The 24,043-nt window shown below is 33.7% G+C and overlaps 1 protein-coding gene across 1 annotated transcript in view; it reads right to left on the bottom strand.

Moving 5' to 3' along the window:
* The window catches only part of LOC106457505 (breast cancer type 2 susceptibility protein homolog), a 137,281-nt gene that overhangs the window by 103,359 nt on the left and 9,879 nt on the right, over positions 1-24,043 (bottom strand). Inside the window, exons 2-4 of the mRNA XM_022383471.1 lie at positions 17,544-17,731; positions 13,184-13,312; positions 2,527-2,598 (exon numbers count right to left, since the gene is read on the bottom strand). Of these exons, the coding sequence (XP_022239179.1) occupies positions 2,527-2,598; positions 13,184-13,312; positions 17,544-17,731 (389 nt within the window). The remainder of the gene's footprint in view (positions 1-2,526; positions 2,599-13,183; positions 13,313-17,543; positions 17,732-24,043) is intronic.

The raw sequence follows: 24,043 nt of genomic DNA, 5'->3' as shown, positions 1-24,043 counted from the left end.
CCAGCCTATAACCACCAAACATGAGAGTAATCATACTATAAGTTTTGACAATGTAAGCACACCTTCCCAAAATTTTGCAGATTATCAGTAAGTGTTACAAAACTTTTGTATACAAAACATCAGATTTTAAATTAAGAAGTAAGATTTTTTAACTAAAGATTTACTTATGAATTTTTTCTTTGACTATCTAACATGCAATATAACTTGATTTTAAAATCAAAAATACTTTTCTTCGTCTGATAATTGTCAAATTTAATTTGCATAATTTCTTATAACATCCTACATAACTATCAAATGTTTTTAGGAAACTTTATATTTAATCTGTTATTTTCTCTACCTTAACTCCATTTGGGGTTGGTCAATTTGACTGACCTTGTAACCACCGTAGAAAATTAGGAAATCTAAATTACACTTTTTTCATTCTAGAATGACTGCAAATTGATATAAGAAACCACAAATGATTATTCTAAATAGCTTAAATCCAATAACAGTATACATCTATTTATATTTATTAATTTTTTGTTTTATTGACCTTTGAACCATGTTTAACTAATAATACTACCACACAAGATGTAAATCACTCAGCACACATGCAGCTCATGCTACCATTTCAAATAGCATAAAACTGGCTTTCACAAAGAACTAATATCTTACTCTTCTTAGTACTTCTTACCACACCAATATTTTGTAAAATACAATCACATTCCAGTTACCATACGTTACATATATGCATAAATATTATTACTATTTAAAAATAAATTTTTAAATTTTAGTCATTTTTCTTAAAACACAGAACAGTATGTAAAAAATATATATAGAAAACAATGATCTCTATTACTTACAATGTTATGAAGCTATTTTTGTAGGTTTTGTATATGCATTTTGAAATAACAAAAAATTATGAATTACTATACCAATACCATAAAATTTCACTGTATTTTATCAGGCTTCTTAACTAAGCTGTATTTGGGTCTAAAATATTTCATTTCCAATCAGCATATCACCTTTATCACCACTCTTTAAACTCTGCAACAGTAATGATGGTTTTACCCACATAAATACTTAGAGAAGAAATTTCAGTTACTTACTTTGCAATTTAAACAAAAAATTTTAAACTTTTTTCCCAAAGATGCACCCCTCAAATTGTTGTGATCTAGGCCCAAGCCCTTGACAGCCTACTGGTTAATATGTCCCTGCTTGTAATGGGTGAAAGTCAAACCCACAATGAACCGCACCTGTTACAAGTGGGATGAAAATAAACTCTGGATTCTGAGCATAATCGAACCTAAATACTCACCACAGGATGGAACAAGAATACTTTTAGCAAAAAATATTGTTACCTAGCCTAACCTGACAGGTCAGGTGATAGGTCACTGATAAAGCTTTGTCACTCTTTTGCCATGTGATGACTACTGCAATCCGCAAAATAAAGTATCAAAACAAATGTTCATTGAAACTGATGGTATATATAAAATAAAAATTTCTGAACAATAATAAAAAAAAATGGAATTTTAAGATGAAAGAAAGGATTAATCATTTTTCAAAACTGTCTCTCAAAAAGTTTTTGAAATTTCATAACACAAGTAACAGAAAAAGTAAATCAAATTATATGTCATTTTAAGCTGAAACTAGATACTACTTAGCAAGTTTTTACTAAAAATTAGTTCAGTTTGGTGAAGTAATATTTCACCGTGAAAAAGAAAAAAGAAGTGGTGTCAATATCCCCTCCATCCAGAAAAAAACCCAACAAAACCTATTAAAATTCACTGATAATAAAGTCAAAATGCATCTTGACAATATCCCTACAGTGCAGTTTCCATTGCAAAAAGATCAATTATTAGGCTATCATATCCAAAGCACACCAATCCTCCCTGCATGTCTTACATAATCCATCTAGTGTTGAGGATAGCATCCATTTTAACAATCTGATCAAACAGAAATCTATAGGTTTTATGTCCAGCAACTTTACCAGTAGGACTTCATATAGAATTGCATGTATAAGTGGTTCATTCTCCAGCTGCTTGAAGTGTGCAACAGTTGAATGGAAGGTATGAATCAATACTTTGTTGGCCTCATTTCAAGGTGGAGGTCCTTCTTGGTTATTCTTTGTAATATTGCATGGGGCATATGGATGACTTTTGCCACTGACCTTTGTGGGTTCTCATTTGTTACAAGACAGTGCATTTTGCTTATTAAGACTGAGAAACAAGGTGTTGCAGGTCTTTTTCTGGATGTTAAATACTCCTGTCTTGGAAATTCTAAGTCCCTGACATGAACAGATCTGAATGTATGAATATTTTGCATAAAAAAGGCTTGTCACATGATTTGCTGATTTGCATGTTCAAAATTATTTTAACATAATGTTTTCAACATTCTGTATAACATTGGTCAGAATAAATTTTATTTGTATTTATACCTGAAATATGTATACAAAGCTAGAAATTAGAAAGCACAGTTCACTGAAGTGCACCTAACTGACAAATTTAACACTTCTAACAAAATATAAAAATATAGTAGTTTGCTTACCTTTCACAGTGGTCTATTTCTCTATCATAGCGGTACTTTAACTGTAACATCACATGATGAAGTGTAAGGTACCTGGCATAAAAGAAATTTCGGTCTCATTGTCAATCAACAAAAACTATCATTATTTCTAAAATTTTCAAACTATCTCTACCACAAACTAATATAATACATTTTTTAATTTTCTGGATCAAGATAATTGGTACAACAAAGATATGTTTCTCCATGTGAAAAATGAGTAAAAGTATGTGTGCAATGTTTCATCAAGTCAACAGTTTATTTTATGACACTTGCTAACTTGCAGTAACTTAACAAGCTGTTTAAATTAATATACTTTATACTACTTCCCTTGTACAGAAATGGCTGACTACCAATATTTTAAAGCACTATACTTGTCAACAAACAACCATTAAAGTGATAGTTGCAAAACAAATATTAGAATTTAAATTTAAAAATAATTTCTTAGTATATGTAGTAACTTACATAACTTAAGTGTACAAATTCCCCACACTAACTCATATTTTTGTTTTTGAAACATTTTCTTCACCATGTTTATATTCTTGTCATACACTTATAATTGTTACCTTCTTATTGTTGATAATTTAGTCACATGTCAGAAGATACATAAAAAAACACTTATTTTTGAATTACATGAGCTGTTTGTTAAGACTGGGATTGTGTTTAGTAAGACATCTACCTCTTGATAAAGCTGTAAGGTGAACACTGAGGAAATAATGAATTTTCACTTGATACTGGCTGCTACTGAAGCAGAGTATACACCTTGTGAATGTAAATATTCATATCTTCACACAAACATTAGATACTGGGAATTCAGATCAATAGAAATCAAGAGTTAGATTTGGAAATTTAGTGGCCTTCCAAGAGATCTGCAGCTGCCTTTTTCAAAATAAAGGATAAATTTGACAATTTACAGGTTGAAATTGACAGAATTAAAAACAGGTTTTAAAGGTAGGAGGCCTTAAAGTCTGGTGATTCTTAGCATAAAAAATGAACAAAAGCCTTTTTTTGCCAATTTTCTGTGCATTAAATCCTTAAAACAAATTGTTACACAACCAATGATCAATATTTTATACATTATTTTCAAGAAAGTTTAAAATAAATACAAACAGTTTGTCAGGTTTATGTTTAATATGATAAGTAGTAAGCAAATACAATAAAATATAAACAGTAATGTTTGTAGTAGGATATAAGAGCTCACATATTTCACAATTTCATAACAAGAAATAATATATCTTTATTTGGAGATACGATAAGTATTTTCATTTTTGTACATGTGTACTGTGTGTAGTTACCGATCTCCTCCATTGATTGAATATGGAAAAGTCATGAAGTTATCCTAATCTTTAAACTAAAACAAAGATTATATACCATAATTTTTCTGTGAAACTTGTACTTGTGTGACCTTGTTCAGATGTCATGTATTCCTGAAGATAACATTTACCTTACCTAAATTTCTGATAGATACCTCCATATACAAAATAGCTTCATCCCTCTCACATCTGCCTATGATATTTGCATGCCATTATTCTTGAGCTAACTTCCACCTAAAATCAGGTGTTTAGCATGAACTGTGCTAGTACGTGATTATATCATGCAACAACAGGCCTCCACCAATAGGAGAGTGAAGCAGTTGTGCTCAAAATAACTACATTCTTAGATGAGGCAAGAATAAATTGCATCAGAGGTGACGAGGATGGGTGGGAAGGTGTGTGGAAGTAAGTGTCTATCAAAAATACATTTTCAGGTAAGGAAAATGTTAACTTCTGTGATGATACCTCACCCTCATACACAGAATAACTGGAATCCTACATTTAAATGATGGAAGAGCCAGTGCAAACACTAAACCTAGAGGAGTTCTCTTCCAAAAGCACCCATAGGGAAAGCCCATAGAGTGTGAGACTCAATGGCAGAGGATCCATAAGGACACGTCCATGGGAGAACATCTCAACCAGAATGTACTCTTTCCCTTGAAGAAAAGAGGCAGAAGAGCTCCAAGTATCACAAGGATAGGCATAATTTTTACTGATCAACTGAGCACTCACAAACAAGTGGTTGGTAAGCCAAGAAGTGTAGTGTGGTTTAGGAACAATCAGACCATATTGTGTGTGTCTGACCTCAACTCAACTAGACAGACAGAAACAGAGTTGAGGAACCTGTCCTACTGCAGGAGGAGGGAACAACAGATGTTTTCAGGTAACCCACACTACATAAACAGTGTCACCACTGTCCTATTTCTCACCATACTCTGCTGTACATAATCAGTGAGGATGCCTCCAAGGTCCACCATCCCATCAACTAGGAACTTTATTTGATAGAAAAACATACTTAACTTTTATAGATTTTTTTCCAATTTGGTACACTGATAGATCTTTTTTTTTTTCAACGTACAATTAGGAGTCTCATTTGGTGTAAATATGAGCCACATGTGAAAAAAATTTTTGCACATGCCTAAGCAAGAAGTCACATGAGCTATCGGTCTAACATCTTTACTACAATTTCATCTAAGACTAAAAGTAGACTGTTTTTAGTTTTTTGTCTCCTGAATTAAAGACAGTTGATTTAGAGCAGCAAAAGTATAAGGTGAAAGGACGCGCAGATACATAAGTATAGATTAGGCCAAGCAAACTAGATTAGCAGTTTCTAACTCATGTTTTCAAAAGAATCACATGGGTGGATGGTTATTATTCATTATATATTACCAACTAGCCTGCATATTTTGTTTTACCTACCATCATGCCCCAAATTGAACAAAAACATGGCCTGGCTAACTAATGAATGAGTATTAGCTGTAAAATTCTTATCAATGCTACAAGTGTAGCTACCAGTTTTGATTTCATTCTTTAAGTCACACGCTCAATCCATTTTTGGCTGTACCTTGTTTTCACGCCTAAGGTATTTTTGATTAGGTTTTTAAAAGCTGGCAAGCATGAGCCAAGAAAGTGAGCAGTCACCTCCTTGGTGCTAGTATTTACCATAATAGTCCATGAAATGGTATGGTCTGGATTGGGCAATTGAGTACTTTTAATATCACAAGATACCTCTAGTGGCCCTACAGAACAACCTTTCTCAGCAATGGGCAATGGTAAATCCAGAGTGGATGGGTTGAGCACTGTCTGTTACACCAGGCCTGATGCAGATTTTGGGAAATAAGCATACCTTAAGAGGTAACACCAGCCACCTGGTGGGATCCTATAAGAAGGAGAAGGGTGATGAAAAAATAATGTACCTACCCTTCACAAAGATGGTGAGTAAATTGAAGTCAAAATCCTGCAAGAGACAAAATAGCCAGATGATGAAGACAATGAGAGATGAACATATGCAGATTCATCACATGCCACATTGAATGTTCTTGTCTAAAGATTTGTAAAAATGAGACACAAGAGAATGAGACAGGTGACCAATTTAATGTAACGAAATGTAAAAAAGCCTATAAGGATCAATATCCAGGGAAGAATACATCAACCCGAGGAGTTGGCAGACCCATCCATTAAGGGTAGGAGGTGACAGGTCTCTGGACAAAGATGGAGCCCAAAACAAAAACAAATGATGATTTCAACCTAGAAAAGGAGACCTTTGTGTCAAATATCACCACAAAGCATAAACAGGACACAGCAGTGGTGAGAGATAGAAGGGAGGGAGATAAGAGAGAAAGAGTAATCAGCTTCCCGAGTAGCTAAAGTTTGGGGAAGAAAAGCTTGGTTTGAGTAGAGGAATAAATAAGTATGACGAAAGTGTGTGCAGGAAGCATTGATGGAATATATATCCAAACGATGGCAACTACAAGCAAGAAGGAGAAGGAAGTATGTCTTCAGAGAAAGATAGTAAAAAGAACATGAAGTCAATGGCTCAAATGAGGGGGTTGGTGAAGCAGGAAGATTCAGAATAAAGTGGAAACACAGGGAAAGAAAACAACTGGCAAGGAAATTTAAACTGTAGTTGACAAATCTGCCCAATAACCAGCTATGGTGGAGACCAACAATCCATGGTTGTCAATCATATAAAGAAGGCTTCAGTAGGACAGTCTCAATAAATGGAATGGTGGATGAACCAACATTGAAAAACTTCCCATTACAATTGATAGATGGATAAGGTTGAAGGAAAACAGAAATGGGATAAGAAGAAAGCTACATGATCAGAGTAAGGCACTGTAGGTGATGGACTGGACAAGAGAGAAACATATGAGATTGGAGCAAGAGACTTGGGGAGTGGGGCAGAGGAAGTCCTGGCCCTAGATGCCAACTGACAAAGCAGAGGAAACCAGGATTGTGCAGATCAGATGTGACACCAATAGACCCAAAAAGGAGTAATCGGGATCAAGACAATGACATAAGGGAGGAAACAGAGAGAAAGATAGGCATACAGAAAAATATGAAACCAGTCCTGGCTGAGTGCATTGACCACAAGGGCTAAAAGATGAGGAACTGGGGACCAGAAGAGTGAAAGTTTGGTGTTGAGAGGAGTGGCAAGGCATTGATGAGGGGTGTGTCCAACCGAGTGCATACCCGACAAAGTACATAGGTAGAAACTGGTCCAACCAAGAGAGATCTGTCACCAGGTTTAGAGCCCCCCAGCACATAACAAGCTATGAGATGTACGTAATGGGAATGAGCCCAAAATGGTATATCCAAAGCACAGAAACAAAGAGTCTTGGAATGGAAACCTCCCTGATGGTTGATATGAAAAACAACCATGGAATTGTCAGAATGGATTATGACCAACTTATCCATGAGAAGAGGGAGGAAATGGGAACATTTCCAAGGAAGTGCGAGATGTTTCAATATGTTGATGCAGAGTGAATACCCCTCTGCAGGCCAAACACCCCAAAAAGAATAGGAATAAGGAGGGGACACGGATTGAGCAGTCCTGAGAATAGGAACAGAAAGGTAGGGTTAAGATAAATGAGAAACCAAAGAAAAGAATAAGGACTGATGCCAAGCTGCCTCATCCCAGGTCTCCAGGAGTCAGGAACACCACTGAAAACCTCCAGGCAAAGAAAAGAAGATCATGGAAATAAAAGTAAGGCAAGCAAATATTAGTTAGGAGAGCATACTGACCCAACATGTTCCAACAGTAGAGGAAACGTGTACAGAGCAAAAGGGCAGAAGTAGTACAGGCTAAGGTGAAAAGAAGAGAACATACCTTTCCAGAAAACCCTCCAGAAGCACAATGAAATGCTTCTGAAATAAGATGAAGTGACAAAAGGTAATGTAGGAGGATGGCAAGAAAGAGACAAAGGTGTGAAAGTTAGGCACTAGAAAGTGAAACAGAATTTAATGGGTCTACCCCCCAAGTAGGTAAAAGAGATTCCAATGACTAAGAATCAAGAAATGGAAATGAAGAATAGTTGTAAGGCCGGGCAAAATAAATCAAGCAGGATAGGAGGATGAAGCACGTTAGTACGGTTCACCAGTTGTTCAAAAAAAAAGTCTGTATGGACCCTAATATTAGGCAAAGGATGGGAAACAAAATGATTTTGAGTAGGAGTTTCATGTAGTAGAGAATGGGAAGAAACAAAATATACCGAAAAAAGAGAGAGAAAAGAACATACCCGTACAATCATGCAAGAAAGAGATTAAAAGTGTGAGGAATTTTCCTCCACTAGTAAAGCAGTACTTAGAGCAAACCCTGGTGGGTGAAACAGCTAGTAAAAATCTTCATCCTGGTCATGTTCAAACTGAGGAGAAGGAATGTTAGTCAAATGGATGGAAGGAGGAGGAGGAGGTAACCCATAACTCATTGAACAATGGATGTCATGGCCTCTAGGCAACAAGACTCCAGAAGCCACAGGTCCTATGTTAGTAGCAATGTCATCATTACAGGGTGAGGTGGAAGTTACAATCGCTTGAGAATTATAATGGGTAAGAAGGTGAAAAATAATCTGTATTTTTTGTTCTTTAGTAAAGAAGAAAACAGTTAAACTTGAATGAAATTCCAAGTTACATAAGCTATCCCAAACCTCATGTAATTGATTAATAATTTTAAAAACACAACCATTTGAGACAATGTCAAGGAAAAGGATGAAGTTATTTTGAGTGTTTGGGGGAGTTGCCGTGTGAGAAGGTTGGAGGGCTATTCTCGCATGATGCACTAATGTAATTTACGTAAAAACACGATTGTTAGGTGGGAGTTAGCTCAAAGCTAGTGGTGTGCAAATCTCATAGGTATATGCATAAAGGACCAAGTTATTCTGTAGGTGGACATATCATTTGGAAGTGAGGTTGTACTCACTTCCAAGATTGGAACATGACAATGCAAGTTAGTATGAATTGATGGTTTATATCTTTTTGATTATTGTAATTCGTTTTATTTTTCTGCCTGTGTTTATTTTATTTTCTGCTTAAAATTTCCTGAACCTGCTGTGTAATGTAGATACTTGACCCTGTCTTGTTGGAAATCAATGTATCTGAAAATTACAGTAACAGTGAAATATTAAAGTTTTGCCACCCCTAGAGCCATTTACAAGTGCTGCCCCCACGCTCATAGACCCAACATAGTCTCAACCAAAAGCTACAAAATATTTTACAGATCTTGGTTTCAACACTAAAATTAATCAGTGAAGACATAAGCAAAAATAAAATGCTGAGTGTGTTATTAGTGTTGTGTTCGCTACATGTTTTCATTCATTTCATTTCTTATAAGCTATGCTACTGGAATTTTGCCACCCTAGGCTTGGGCTTAGTCTGCCTGTGGGAAAATATGCCAAAGTACAGGATTAATTTTTAACAAAAAGAAAGCAACTTAGAAGAACTTAGCTTATAAAAGACTTTACTGACACAAGAATTAATAAATCATTAATTACATAATACACTGTAAAATATGTAGTCGAGAAAATCAATCTTTAAATTGCAAGACTTTGAATGCTGGATATACTTTATTTTCTACCTTTCCTACCGGTCATGCCTTCTACATTAGTAAAATAGGCTATTGTGCACAGTTCACATCAACTTTGAAACAGCCAGGTGCATCAATTTTGTTAATTAGAAGAAACAGGTAGGTAGATAGTAGACGAAAAAGTTGCTGTTTTAAAAACTTTTTGAATTGTTATATCAGAAATGTTAGTGACCTTTTTAGCATATCATTAGTATACATATGCATAATATATTGTAACCTACACTTTGAGTGGTCGGTTTTTGTGCTTAGGAATTCGATAGGGTTGTTTTTTGGCATGTAGATTATTTGGAATTCTTGTCAATCCCTACTACCATACTTAAAATTATTTGCATGTTTCTGCCAAAAACTCAAAAAGCCTGTGAAAAAAAATGTTAAAAATATTTAAACTAATTTCTTAATTATTTTATCAGGCAATGAGCACTAAGATATTAAATTGAAATTAATGAGGAAAAAAACAGTAGAAATTTACATACAAAACTATTATTTGTTCTTAATTTCATGGTGTAATTTTTTTCAGAATAAGAACTTTTGATAAATTCTTTAGCTATCAAGTTTGAACAATGCCTTTTAGATAAAGCAGATATGTATGCTTCTTTCCTCTTTTAACAACACCCTTTTTTGATGAATTCAAAGAAAATTTGCACACTTTACTTTTAGATCAAGAAGATAATCCCATACACAACAATAATAGTAGCAACTATGTTACAGCACAATACTTATATTCCGAAACTAGTGCTCTGATGAAGATGTACAGAATTCATTAACTGAATATTTTAATCAAACGTTTTTAAATATTTTACAACTTAAAAGGGATTTTCAAGAACTTGTACAATTTGCAAGTGGTATACCAGTTATTTGCTTACGTGCTTTTGTCAAAGACCACGACTGAATGCAAAATGTTAATAGATTTCACTGTATTGCATAAAATTGTATACCTATAAACAATTTTGTAAGCAAATGCAAAGATATTTGAAATTTTATATTATTTTTATTATTATATGTTATCAATAAAACTTATTAAAATAATGTTATTGTTTCATTAAAAAGTAAAAATGTTTGAAAAATAATTTGTACATTGCACAGTCACCAGATAATAAAACTTTTGCATTCTCATATTTAAAGTGAATGGTGTCTTAATCAAAAAAGTTGTAAAAATTAGAGTAGTTATACAAGTATACACTGACTCTTAAGAATTTGCTAATGATCAGAAAATAAACAATAAGCATAAGGATATATGTGATACTTAATAAATTGAGAATTAATTACACTTTCAAAGAAAAATGTTCCAGTTCTAATGTTCTCCTTGGAACTACTTCTTCTTTGGACATGCTCAGTTTTATGACCATGATCATGTGATATTGTTTGACACTACAATTTCATTTAAAACATATTTCTATGAAGGACAGCGAGATCAACCTCAGACCACTAATTTTAAGAAACTTTTCATAGATTCTTCACTGTACATGGAAGTCAGTTTTCAAGATAATGTTTAAGCAGACAAAAGACAGACAAGTCCATTGAAGCTACAGCGAGATACTTGATTAATATGTGGTCAAAGAAAATTGCTGTCATTGCAGTGTCTTTGGCCATGTTTCTTGTGAAAACAGCTGTTGATTTTGTGACTCTTTCAATTGAAACTCTTGTTTATTATCCAGTTAACAATACCAGAAGATATGCCCAGTTTCTTTGTAATGGCTTTTTGGTTCAGAGGTTTCTCTTTTTTAACCATAACCTTCACAATATGGATTGAGGGGTGTGATCTACACTGGCTGGGATGTGATTTTATAGCCTAAAGCTTGTGAAAAATTGGATTTTAACTTTTTTTTTCAACCTCAAATCCTTCTTTATCTCATTAACTATAGCAAGAGATATGCCTAGTTTTATTGCAATGGTTTTTGGGTCAGAGGTTTCTTCCTTAACTCCAGTTTTCACTAGGCAGATAAGGGTGTTGTTCCAGATTTGCTTTGGGTGTGATTTAAGAGCTCTTTTCTGTCCTAAATGCTCTGCTTTTATGCAATACATTATTCATCAGTTTTGCTATGTAAACATGCATCCTCAGCAAAGAATCTCAGCATCTTTCTCCAGCTTGGACTGTTCTGGAAATATTTTGCTGTTAAATGTGAATTTATCAGGAATCAAGTAGATAAATTATAATACTTTTCCCCATAGTACCTTGACTAGCAACTCTTGTAAAGTGAAATTAACTGTCTTTACCATAACAATATCTACTCTTATACTTAAACTGTTCATCTCTTAAACTAAATCTAGCACTCAATATTTGACTGATTGTTAAGTAAAGAACTTCACTTACACCCAAACCAAGACTATATGAAAACAGCAATTTCAAACTACATCAGCTTTAAACAGACCATTTTCAATGATAAGGAATGTCACAGAAAAGAACTATTATTATCAACTTATCTGGAACTAATGCAGTTCTAAAGTTTCCATGTTGTAGGTTAGCTACTTAATGTAAACTATTATAGTACATTTCCTACCACAAATAGAAGAGTATATAAATCAAATATTAACTGATTTCATGATGATTTATACCTATACAATTGTATCTTATGGTAAATTAAAAGTGGTATCATTATCTTTTACATTTGTATACTGTTTGTATACTGGGTAGAATTAAATGGCATGTACATTCTTTACTTGAGTAACCTAACTCAATAGTTCAGTAGAAATGTTCATTGGAAAAACTTCCTACTAATAAGCACACACTTAACTTTAATGAAAACAACAGAAGGACAATTTTTAATATAAAACATGAAAAATTTGGTTGGGTGGTGGTAAATCAATCTACTAATTGCCTGATCGTAACAGTATGATTATACTCATAGTAAGTAGATTATTAAGCGAATAGTGATGAGGAGGCTTGTACTCTTGTACAGCTCAGTGGTAGAAGACTGCCCTTGTTAACCAAATGTCCTGGGTTCAAGCCCTGTTCCTGGAGTATTTTTTCACTTATCAACTTTTTCATATAAAAGTTTATTGGGTTAATAACTTTTTTCTTCTAAAATCTGTTATCCAATACAAAACTGAAACAAATTTCACTATGCTTCTATAAAACCTACACTAAATAATGTTTTGTTCCATAAACAACTAAATTGGTTGCATTTAATTACATTAAATAATAAGTTATAATAAAATAATTTATCTAGAAGTAAGGATATATATCACATCTTCTTATATCTTAAACTGAGAAATCAAGCTGTCCAACAACAATAAATTGACTCCCATTCTATTTCAAAGAATTTACACACAAATCTCCAAAACTGGGACTCTTACAAAACTGGTTTTATAGCATCCCAATGTAACATAATGCAGTTGCATTACTCGAGGATTGTGGGAACTTGCAACACTGAATATCAAATGTTTGACCTTCTGGGCAATATACAAATGAAATTCATTAATTTATTCAAATGCATTTGACAAAGCACAATACAAGTCTTTTGCATTTAGAAATACAATTCTTTCTGGGGAATTTGTAGCCCATATTTTTGAAAATAGTTTAAACAGTGTCATAACAAATGTTGAAGGTTATAGTGTTGTTTAACAAAAACAAAAAAATAACAACAAAAAGTAAGCTTTACTTTGATTAGTTTTCATGATAAAATATAAAATCTACCTTTTACACCAAAAGTTAATATTTGTAGAGCCATTAATGCTCACATTACAAATAATTACTCAATGCATGCCCTAACTTTGTCACAGAAGAACCAATTTTGAAATGAAACCTTACCTGCCTCCAAGGATGTCAGGAAAAGCTACTTCCATAGCTGCTAATTTCCAAACAATCCAGCGATAATGGTTGTAAACCCATAATCGACTAACTAATGAAGGATCAACAAAAGGGCTGTGCAATAAAGCCCTACAAAAAAATAATAAAACATTTGTATAAACTGTCGAGGACCACCTCAAAAAGCATTAAGAAAGTTAAAAGACACTTGAAACTGTTAAGTTTTTTATACTACTGTGAGTTTGACAGCATAGCTGCTTTTCATTTTGTTTCCCAGACAACAATTTAATAACAAAGATTACCAGTTTCCACAAGGAATATGATAAGACATTAAAGACTTGTTAGAAGTAGCAACAGGATCAATAAACACTGGTGAGGCCATTAAAACTGCTCTTTTGAAACAATCTGAAAATATAAACATTACTTGAAGAGAAAGATATGAAAAAACACAAAGAAACTATGGAGAAATGAGTAGATATTGTTAGCAGAGCTTATCTTTGCTTTGTTCTACCAAGAATTTTCACTTGTCAGAGCATATTGTAAAAGACAGTCTAAGAAAACTGAGTAAAAGTGTGAAAACTTAAGTAACTATCTGAAAGATTTGTTCTTTAATTATGTTTTTTGGAAAGTAGAAAATATTTTAGTGTAACTAATGCACTACTTCTCACAATATTAAGAGTTAGTTTCCACAGAACATTGTAACTTAAAAACATCTACAGTTTCTCAAAGATGATGACTTTACTACGGAAATGCACAGGTGTAAATCATCTTAAGGCTAATTGTTAACCAAAATGGAGCTGTAGAAAGCTAATGGTACTCTCAAAGAAATGCTAGTACATTAAATATTGATAAACCTAAAAAAAGGGGCAAGTTCCTTTCCTTCTTTCATTTAACAGATTCATTTATTATATTGTTCTATGGCTTCATACCTTTAAGGTTTTACTTATAAAGGAATAAAATGACCATTGGAGTTAATATTACTAATATAATTACAGTTTTAAGATGTCATAACCTATGTAACATCATAACAACAAAGTGATGGTTTGCTCAACAAGAAATTGACAAAAAACAAGAATAGTTTTGACAGAAATGTGGCATTCTCAGGTTGAACTAATATCTGATAGACAAAAACACAGTGTGAATACTTGAATGAGAACAATGCTACTGAATTCCTGAATTAACTGGCTTTTTCCTTTGAAATGTTTTCTCATCAATGAACTCACTTGAGATCCTGTGTATGCTGTTAAGTCTAATGTTTTTTACTTAAAAGAAAATGTCGGGTTTATCCATTGCAGGTAGCGATACCCATTTCACTGTTCATTCTCATTCAACATGGGAAGGCCGTAACCTCTAGATATCATTCACCCTCCCAATAAAAGAACACCGCTGTTAATGACCTTTTTGCACAATGTGCAGCAGCATTACAGTAAAAGTTCCCCTTGGATGGAGTAGGTATCTCCACAGAAAAACAAAGGCAGCTAGAAAAAATTCTATACCAAAGTTTTCTGGACCATACGTTAACCATATCGGAACAGGTACCTGTATTTTACAGAACCTTGTAACCACATGTAACTATGGTTGTATACACTATAACTCTGAAAGTATTTATTGTATCTTCACGAAATTTGGCAAGCTTTCAGTAAACTTTCAAAGTACACAAAAAATCAAAATTTCTTATTAAATATTTTCACTAAAACTTTCTGTTTAATTATATGGTGTCAGAGTGTTGACTGTTCCGAGTGCACAGTGAATTTCATATTAAGATTAAGAATACTTTTCTTCCTCTGAAAATTTCCAAATTTCATTTGCATAATCCCTAAAATTTCCTAAGAAAATATCAAATGTTTTTTTTCAAAAAACTTTATATATCATCTGTTATTTTCTCTTCTTTAACTTTATATGAGATTGGTCAATTTGACTGACCTCGTAACCACCCAAAAAAAAAAAAAAATCTAAATTACCCTTTTTTCTTTCTGGAATGACTTCAAATTGTAATATGAAACTTGATTTGTTTATTCTAAATAGCTTTAAACTTGTAACAGTATACATCTGTTTATATTGCCCTTTGAATCATGTAAAAAACAATATTCCTTCCATAAATTTTTAAATTACTTGACAAACTTACAGCTCACATCACCTCATGGAAACATTTTGTTATTATTATTTATTTTATCTAACCTAACCTTATATAACCTAAAGTTTCTATTTTTTACATTTTAGTTACTTTTGTAATAATGAATAAAGAATTCACATGAAAAACAAGAAATAAAGTAGTTACCTGGGTCATCTTTGTTTTTTCTGTTGACCATTGATGACACTTAACCCTACTTTTTTTATACTAATGGTACTACTGTAATAAATGTTTTATTTCATTAAATAATGCTCCAAAAAAGACAGAATAATATCATGCAAAAAGCAGAATATGTCCCATAACTATCACAATTATTCTGCTTTCTAACTATGCAACAAGAGCTGTTAGAAATTCAACTAAGCTCAATGTCTTTCCTGTGGGAATCATGCTTGAATTGGAAGTGAAATTGACAATTATCTGTGCAGAAAATGTATTATAATACATCATTTGATAGATTGAAACTTTGGCAATTTGTGAAAGAGATGATGTGACAGATGGGTGAGGCAGGGATCTCATTTCTAGTTTATGGCTCTGAATCGAAATAAATTACTTATTATAATATAATCATTGCCCAGGCAAAACAATTTTTATAGCCTTTAATATTATGTTGAATTCCAAACTTTTCAAAGGGGTGGTAAATAAATTAAAGAGGAAAGATACAAATACCAAATGTCACAGTTCTCATAATATAGGAAATTGAAGTATTTTTTAAAAAATATTTCCTTACAAAATTAAAAACTTAAATAATATCAAAATATCAAAATCAAAGTTTATTTGTATATGGTAATTTGATAGTAAAGTAGTTTAATTAAATTATGAATGTAACTCTGAGAAAAGTTGTGACCTACCTGATGTGAAACAGTTAATCAAAAACTGCATAAACTCAGAATAAAGTAAAAACATTTTTCTTTAAAACAGAAAATATATGGTATGCCTGCATTCCACAAAAAAGGTATTTCACCGACAACTACAAGTTAGCAAATAAGTCCTAGTATATATTCCAAGAATATATGTGGTGCTTGAAATATGGTGGAAAAGACAGTTAATCATAACAAGAAGATTAAATACACATACAACAGATTATACTATAGGAAACATTACAGAAAATTCCATGAAAATAGTCTAATTCTAATCTCTTGAAGAAAAGGTAAAAGCCCACAAATCTATTTATAAGTGTAACTTAAGAAAATGAGACCAACTACATAAGAAGCAGCAATTTACATCCTAGCGAGTTCACATCCACCGAGTGTCACAAAATGTAAAGAAACTAGTTTTCTATTGTAATCCATTTGTCAGGTTCAAAAATTTAAGACTAAAGACCAGAAACCTGGTGTGATGGTCAATCACTTTGCATGCCTTCATCTTTCAAGATCTGAAAAACACACCTCAATACAAAAACTAAAATGTTATAACCTCAAATGAATAAAGAGCCACCTCTAAAAAAAAATACAATCTTACTCAAAAATATAGGCTTTAGAGTAATCATTTCAGCTGTTCAACAAATAACAATCTTTATAGTCAGACTGACATAATTACACATTTCCTTATATTATATTACTTTGATATAGGTTTTCTTTGTTGAAGTTTGTTGGTAGTTTGTGCCATCCTCAATTTTGAAAACACAGACAGCTAGAGGGCAGCTAGTAAACAGCACTCATTACCAAAATCTTCAGTTATTCTAACTGAATAGTGGGATTTAATCATCTCTATTATAATGCACCCATAACAAGAATGGTTAGAGGGAGATTTTGTGGCAACAGGATACAAACCATGGATCCTTGAAATCACAGTCTGGTACACTAACCATAAGGCGATGCCCACCTCATAAATAAATAGGTTAACTTACTGCCATTATAAAACATACAAAATTCAAATACTGGATAACACGCACTTCTTTACCAGAGCTCTGGCTTGATTTTATTAGCACTACACAAACTATAAAATGAATGAAATGTATAAAATACATTCAAAACTCTTTAAAAGAAATTGTTTTACACAATTATAATAAAGCTATATCAAAACATTTACCACTGTAATTTATGGGTTAAAGTGTCCATATTTTAGACAACAGGCTTTAATAGACTACAAGGCTTGTTAGCTGTACTTTATATAACCCATAATACTCTAATAAATAATCTAAAATGAATGAACTTTAGTGTTCTTGTTTTCACTTAAGTGCTAACATAAGACAGTTTGCACAGAAACTAACAAAACTTGTGAAATAAAACTCACCAAAAGAATTCTTCTTTGCTTACTGTTAGGTTAGCCGTGGGGAACAGAAGAGCTCCATCTCCTACAGGAATGCCACTGTTCATTTCTGAAGCATTCTGTCCAAGATGATCAGGCAGAAAAAAAACAAAATTTTCAGCAGTAGCAGCTGTAACCATAAGTGTTGTCCTTTGAATGCCTGCAGCAATGAGCTAAAATATGAAAATAGTCATATATGTAAACTTACAATACTTGTTCTACTCAAGTTATACAGAACAACCTCATAATTTAAAAGTGTAAAAGAACACAATGTGAAATCCTAAGTGATAAAATTAACAATAGTATAATTATTGAGAAAAACAGATAAACATTAATATAATTCTTTACTCTCTCATGTTTAGTCAACTATTTCTTCAAATCCTGTATATTTAGTTTTAAGTAATACTACATATATAGTGAATTTAGTTAATCAGAAAATACAGAATCACTTTGTGATAAATATCTTAACAAATCTCCAGTTATTTTGTGGACTTGCATTGTCACTCTTGGAGGAAATTGGTTTTTACCTGAGAATACCACACTATTACAGGTAATTTCATTTTTACCAGTAATACTAGTCATTTACTTCTCTACGTGAGAAGCTTAGTGTAGTAAAGTATACCTTACAAATGAATTTTACATTTACAGGGAAAAAAATATGTGAAAAAACAACAACAAAAAATATGCAAGCCAAGATGTGAAAGGTGACAAAACAGAAACCAGATACTGTCTAAGTAGTAAACAACCAGTTTGAAATAAAAAGGCAGATTAGGCCACAGAAAACTATGTAAGTGCTTAACTTGCAGATGGATTAAAGCATGAAATGTTAGATACTGTGATTGGACAGTGTTACTGTACAACTGCTCACCTGATAAATGGTCTAGCAATGGCTAACTGTTAAGTTTGAAAAGCTGATTCTGTGACGAAGTACACAATTAATTTATAATATGCACGCTTATCTCATAGATTCTAGCAATAGCCAATCAAGATACCTGAAAGTATCAATATTAGGATAGAGGAAATTTACATTTTAAAACTGCAATAAAATTAAAATAAGTGTTCACCTCTAAATGAAAATTAATATTTCTTACAATGTTTGATCTGTATATTAACCTGCATTTTTTCATAATTTTTCTTATTTAATCTTAAACTAATCATTGTTTTCTAAAACTTGTCTTCCACCTGCCTTGACCTGCACACTAGTATAGTTAACACGCTGAATTCATTAATAAGATCATTTACTCTGAGACATAAGAAAAGGAAGATGGGGAAACACAAATCCACATGCAGGTAACAATTTGTATACTTATCAGAGTCTAAAAATCTAGTTCTAAATCCATTAACTAACCTTTGAATAAAAATATAAACTTAAGATCTTCATATCCAATATAAATGATGGCTCTGAACTTGTTTGCTTGTCGGATTTTGCTCAAAGGCACTCAAATGCTTTCTGCACTAACTGTCCCTAATTTTGAATTGATAGACTAGAGTGAAAGTAGATAGTCAACACACCTGTTGCCAATCCTTGGGCTACTACAAATATTGTACATACAGATTACATATACATGAAGCAGATATCAGTAGGTGGGAGTTTTGTTTCTTAACCATTGCATGTGAAACATGCTAGGCATTTCTTTTTCTAGATTATGTCAACACAAAGCAGATGTCAACCAGTGGGAACTTTTGGTTCAGGTGGTATGTAAAACATACCAAGTATTTGTTTTTCTTTGTGTTCAGAAGTAGATACATTTCATGTTTAACAGAATTTAACATTTTTGGATTTACACAAGTTGCCTGACACGCTGAATATATGACATTCAGATAACAAGTTTTGGAATATGCTGAAATTATTCTTGCTAGTCACACACACTTTCAAGGGTCATTCCCCCTCTGGTATTTCTTGATTTTCCTAAGGAAGATGCCACTGAATAATTCCTTAAGATTGTGCTAATATGTTCCCTAGTAGCATCTGTCATGTAGAGGTTTAAAAATGCCTGAAAGCCATTTTCCATACTTTTGCTGGTGGGGTAACCAGATGATTGTGAGTGACAAATATAATCTGGAAGATTTAGAATTTATTCAAATAAATATACAATATTTTACTCTCTAAGTAGTTACATTCTCAGATTTTGACTGATACGGATTTCTTAATTTTCTCAGAAAGAAGTGTATTGTCTCATTTGTTTGTCTAGTGTATTATGAACAAATAGTGTTTTTGCTTTATCAAGGGACCTGTGTCCATGTTTTTCCTCAATTCAGGTTAATTCTACTATCCATTTTGTACCAATCTCTTACTTGTTACTTTTCTATCTGTAGGAAATTAGTGTAACTGAAAATACAACATTCTCAATGATACAAAACCTCAATCTGTTTTACAGGACCAAGACTTATATTAGTTTCATATTAAAACAAGACAATCGACCTGAAAACCTAAAAAGAAATATTTTTATTAAACTTACAGATCACTTTGCAAGCTTGTTCCTATAAAACTGAAAGCAAACCTTCACATGATCTTTTTCAAAAAGACATAAAAGAAAAAGAAATTTCAGGATGCAGAGAAAGTAGAGTTCATAGATACAAACTCTGCAGCAGAGATCACAGAAAATTTTTCCCATGAACCAACTCATAAGTGTGATACTCATCAATATTGAGCAGAGAAGATAACTTTAACCACACCTCGATACAAATGTTAAAGTTGCATTAAAAGACTGTATGATGAAGCAATACCAAGTCAGATTATTGAGATTTTTCAGTTTAAAAGTAAAACTAAATGCAAAAGTTACCTAGATGAGCCCTTTTGAAAAGTGCCTGAAGGTAACCCATGGATTGTGTCACCTTAACTATAGAAAAATATAGGGGCACACCTCAAGCACTAATTTGGGCAGACAACAAGCACAGTCTAGAATGTGATTATGTAACATACACGTACCAAATGGTGTGGCTAGGGCATCATACCGTACATGGTGGGTCAACTCCAATCCAAGACCAGGTGGCAATGGGTATTTTTTCAACCAGTCTGCAGTAAGAGGAGGGTTTCTACAATCTTCACCTCAATCTCAAGAAGCAGAATGGAAAAGTAACCACCATTCTACCAACTGAGGGAGTGTTCATGTGTATGCTGCTCCTGCACACATCCAACACCAGACCACCTGAGAACTCAACATTCAGGCAATGGTAGGATGGGTGAAAGCATACATGGTGATTCAACTCCAGTTCAAAACCAAATGTCATCAGGTATTTTTTATCCGGTCTGCAATAAGAGAAGGAGGTCCCTTACCAACAACATGAATGGTTGGCTGGTCCAGCATCTATCCAACACTAAACTGTCCAGGAACCAACATCTAGGCAGCATTAGGATGGGGGAAGCCAGTAAGAAGGATGAAGTGCGAGTCATCTCAAGTCCAAAACCAGGTGGCATTGGGAATTTTTCATCCGTTTTGCAGTAGATGATGCAGACCCTTCACCTACACCAAGAGAACACCACTGGCCTACTCTCTATCAAATGGAATTTGTCACACTCAGCTTGGAATTGGTAAGTGGCAAGAACTCCTGAACTCCTGTACTCAACTAGAAAAAAAAAAGGAGGGTGAAAGCACATTGGGAAGCCCAGAGGCATGCAACAAGTAATCACAAAAACTCTATATTTAAAAGCAGGCCAGTCTCGGTTCATTGAACTAGGACTGGAGGGATGGGCAGCTATCCTGACACTGCTTTACTCATGATAATGCCCAAGTGGGTACAACCTGGACTGGGCCTTATTTAGTAAATTATATACTGCAAGAATACCTCTGTTGGTCTGGTGAAACACCCTATCTCATCAGTGAATATTATCAGACCCAAATGGCCCCACGGTGTAGACTTGTGTATAAGTATATCCTAGTCAGATACTGGGACATAGAATAGGGCCCCTGTAAAGGTAAGAGAACTTGCCTAGTAAGGGCCTGTAAAGTGTGTGTAGAATGGTGACAGAAGTCTGTAAATGGCCAGATGAATAAGATAATTACTTAGTAATAGTAATAGCTAATTATTTGGTTTCCTTGGACTGACTAATAAATATTCCTAAGTGTTTTAAAATAACTGATTCCAAGGGCTATATTTTATGTAGCACATACAAGTAATTCTCTGTTATAAATCCACAAATGTTGTTGTTCTTTTATGAATGTGAAAAGGAAAATGATTAATCAGTTATTCCTAAGGTTATATGTTATTCAAAGTTTGTTATAAAGAGTTGTACACATTATATACACAGCAGTGGAAATAAATATGGAAACTTCACAAAAAAAAATCAGTTTACAAACAATGCTACTTTAATGTTGAATTTTTCATTTATTCTGAATCTCTACAGCTTTCTCATAATAGGTGGTCCAACACATTTTTAAGCTGAAATCATTCTAGGTTCCTTTATTCTTCTTTAGAGAGAATACCTTCTCAGCCTGTGAGGGGGTATTTTGCTGCAATGCTGCTCATTGTGCAAAATTGTAGATTACAGTAGTGTCTTTGATTGGTAGGGTGGATGATATCTAGAGGTTACAGCCTCTCTGTTGAATGAAAACAACCAGTCATGTAGGTAGTGTTAAATGCTATGGGTAAACCCAGTGTTTTTTATTAGGTTAGAAACATTAGATTTCAAAACAACTACTTAGGAGCTCAAGTGAATTGGTTGATGGGAAAACATCTTAAAGGAAGAGAGCCAGTTGATCAATTCATAAGTCCTGTAAGAGGCAACTCTTTAGCATCCAGAAAACAAGTACACACAATGTGTTTTTGTCTTGGTGATAAATATTCTTTTCATTTTATATTACACATCCTGTCCAGTCTGTTTATTTCTTTCTTAAATTCAGTTTTGTTAAATTCAACATCATTTTCTAATTCATCCTGCCGATCCTCCCAATACAAAGAGGACCAGACCTACCTAATACCCTTTGCAGAAATCAGTTTAATCTGAGAATATCACAAAAATAAAGTGGAACAGCATATTAATTATATAAACATAGCCATCAATACCACTGCCACAATAAGTGTGTTGACAAAGGCACTGTTCCCAGGAAGGAAATACTTCATGACAAACATGTATCACTTATCATTATGGATGTTGATGTTATTCCTTGTCACACAATAAATGCAACACATTTATCAGTGAGTGCTGTATGACATTATTATGCATTTTTGGAAAATTGGCACTGCTAATAAAAAACTCAGTCAATGAAGACAGCTCAAACTTTCTACCAGTGATCTCATGTATCTCATTATATGTCCTGCACAAGAAAGGAAACATTCTAGTAAACTTGGCAACTAACTGTTTCAATTACAGGTGTTCAAGTAAGACAGTAAGATAATTGGGCTCAGGGCAGCCTCAAAGAACATGTAGCTACACAGAAATCTCTGACTGAGGCTATTAAATCTATTGATAGGTTAGATAATTTAGGAGTTTCAGTACACTAAATGGCTCATGAAAATTTCAGTAGGCCACACTTTCCAACAGGGGCATCGAGAGCTAGCCCAGTCCCCGGGGGTCAGTAATATCATCGGGCCCCCTTTCATTCTATATATTGTTACGTCTCTGTGTACGTTTGTTAATTTTCTGTAGAAATTCTTTCCGAAGAACTTCAGCTATACAAGTCCTTTCTTAAATAAAACTAGTTTATTCTTTCTCAATTCAACTTTGCAGTACACTTAATTTCCAGTCACTTTAACTTAAACACACGTTAGAATTCACAACGATTCGCGCACTTTACTTACGGCTTGACTCAATTATCTGTCTCTATATTTCTCTGTCTGCAATTCATTTATTACCGTCACTTTATTTGCCGGCTTATATAATATAAAAGCGTGCGTCTAGCAAATGCTAGGACGTTCGACAGGTTCCTCGATCTTTCTAGAACTCCAGCACATGCTCCCAGCGTCACGCGACTTCCACTGTCGTAACACTGCCCCTTCCTTAGTATTGTTCGTCACAAACAATAGCCACTTACATTAAACCAATAGATAATTAACAATAACTTAATTAAATGTACAGAATTTACAAACACAAAATTAAAATTCAACAAAGTCTCTTAATTTTACGGGACGTATCTTCTTCTGTACTGGTTGCCATCTCGTTGGCTTCTGCTTCACGTAAAGTTCATCTGCTCCATCAGGAAATGTCCTATTATCGGTAATAGTCACATCAGTTGTAGTAACTTCATGAAGGGTTTCACTGTTTCCCTTCTCAAAACCGGGTACAGTTTCTTCTTAAACAGTGGCTTTTCCAGGTGACACGTCTTCAGCGGCATCTTTTGTTCCATTGTTCACTTCGTCCCAAGTGAAATGTCCTGGACCGTGATACGCCAAAAGCCTGTTGGCATGCGCCACCTTTGGCTTACCTTGCCGACCACATTTTATTCAGAAAGTCACGTCTGAGAGACGATCCACTATGTCATATGAGCCTTCCCATGGAGAAGACAACTTAGGAGACTTCTCTTTGGTCTTCCTGGAATTATACAACC

This window comes from Limulus polyphemus, unplaced genomic scaffold (genome assembly GCF_000517525.1).
Source record: "Limulus polyphemus unplaced genomic scaffold, Limulus_polyphemus-2.1.2 Scaffold340, whole genome shotgun sequence".
Classification (NCBI taxonomy): domain Eukaryota; kingdom Metazoa; phylum Arthropoda; class Merostomata; order Xiphosura; family Limulidae; genus Limulus; species Limulus polyphemus.
The sequence above is the reverse complement of the archived record's forward strand: the minus strand, read 5'-3'. Positions and strand labels throughout refer to the sequence as shown.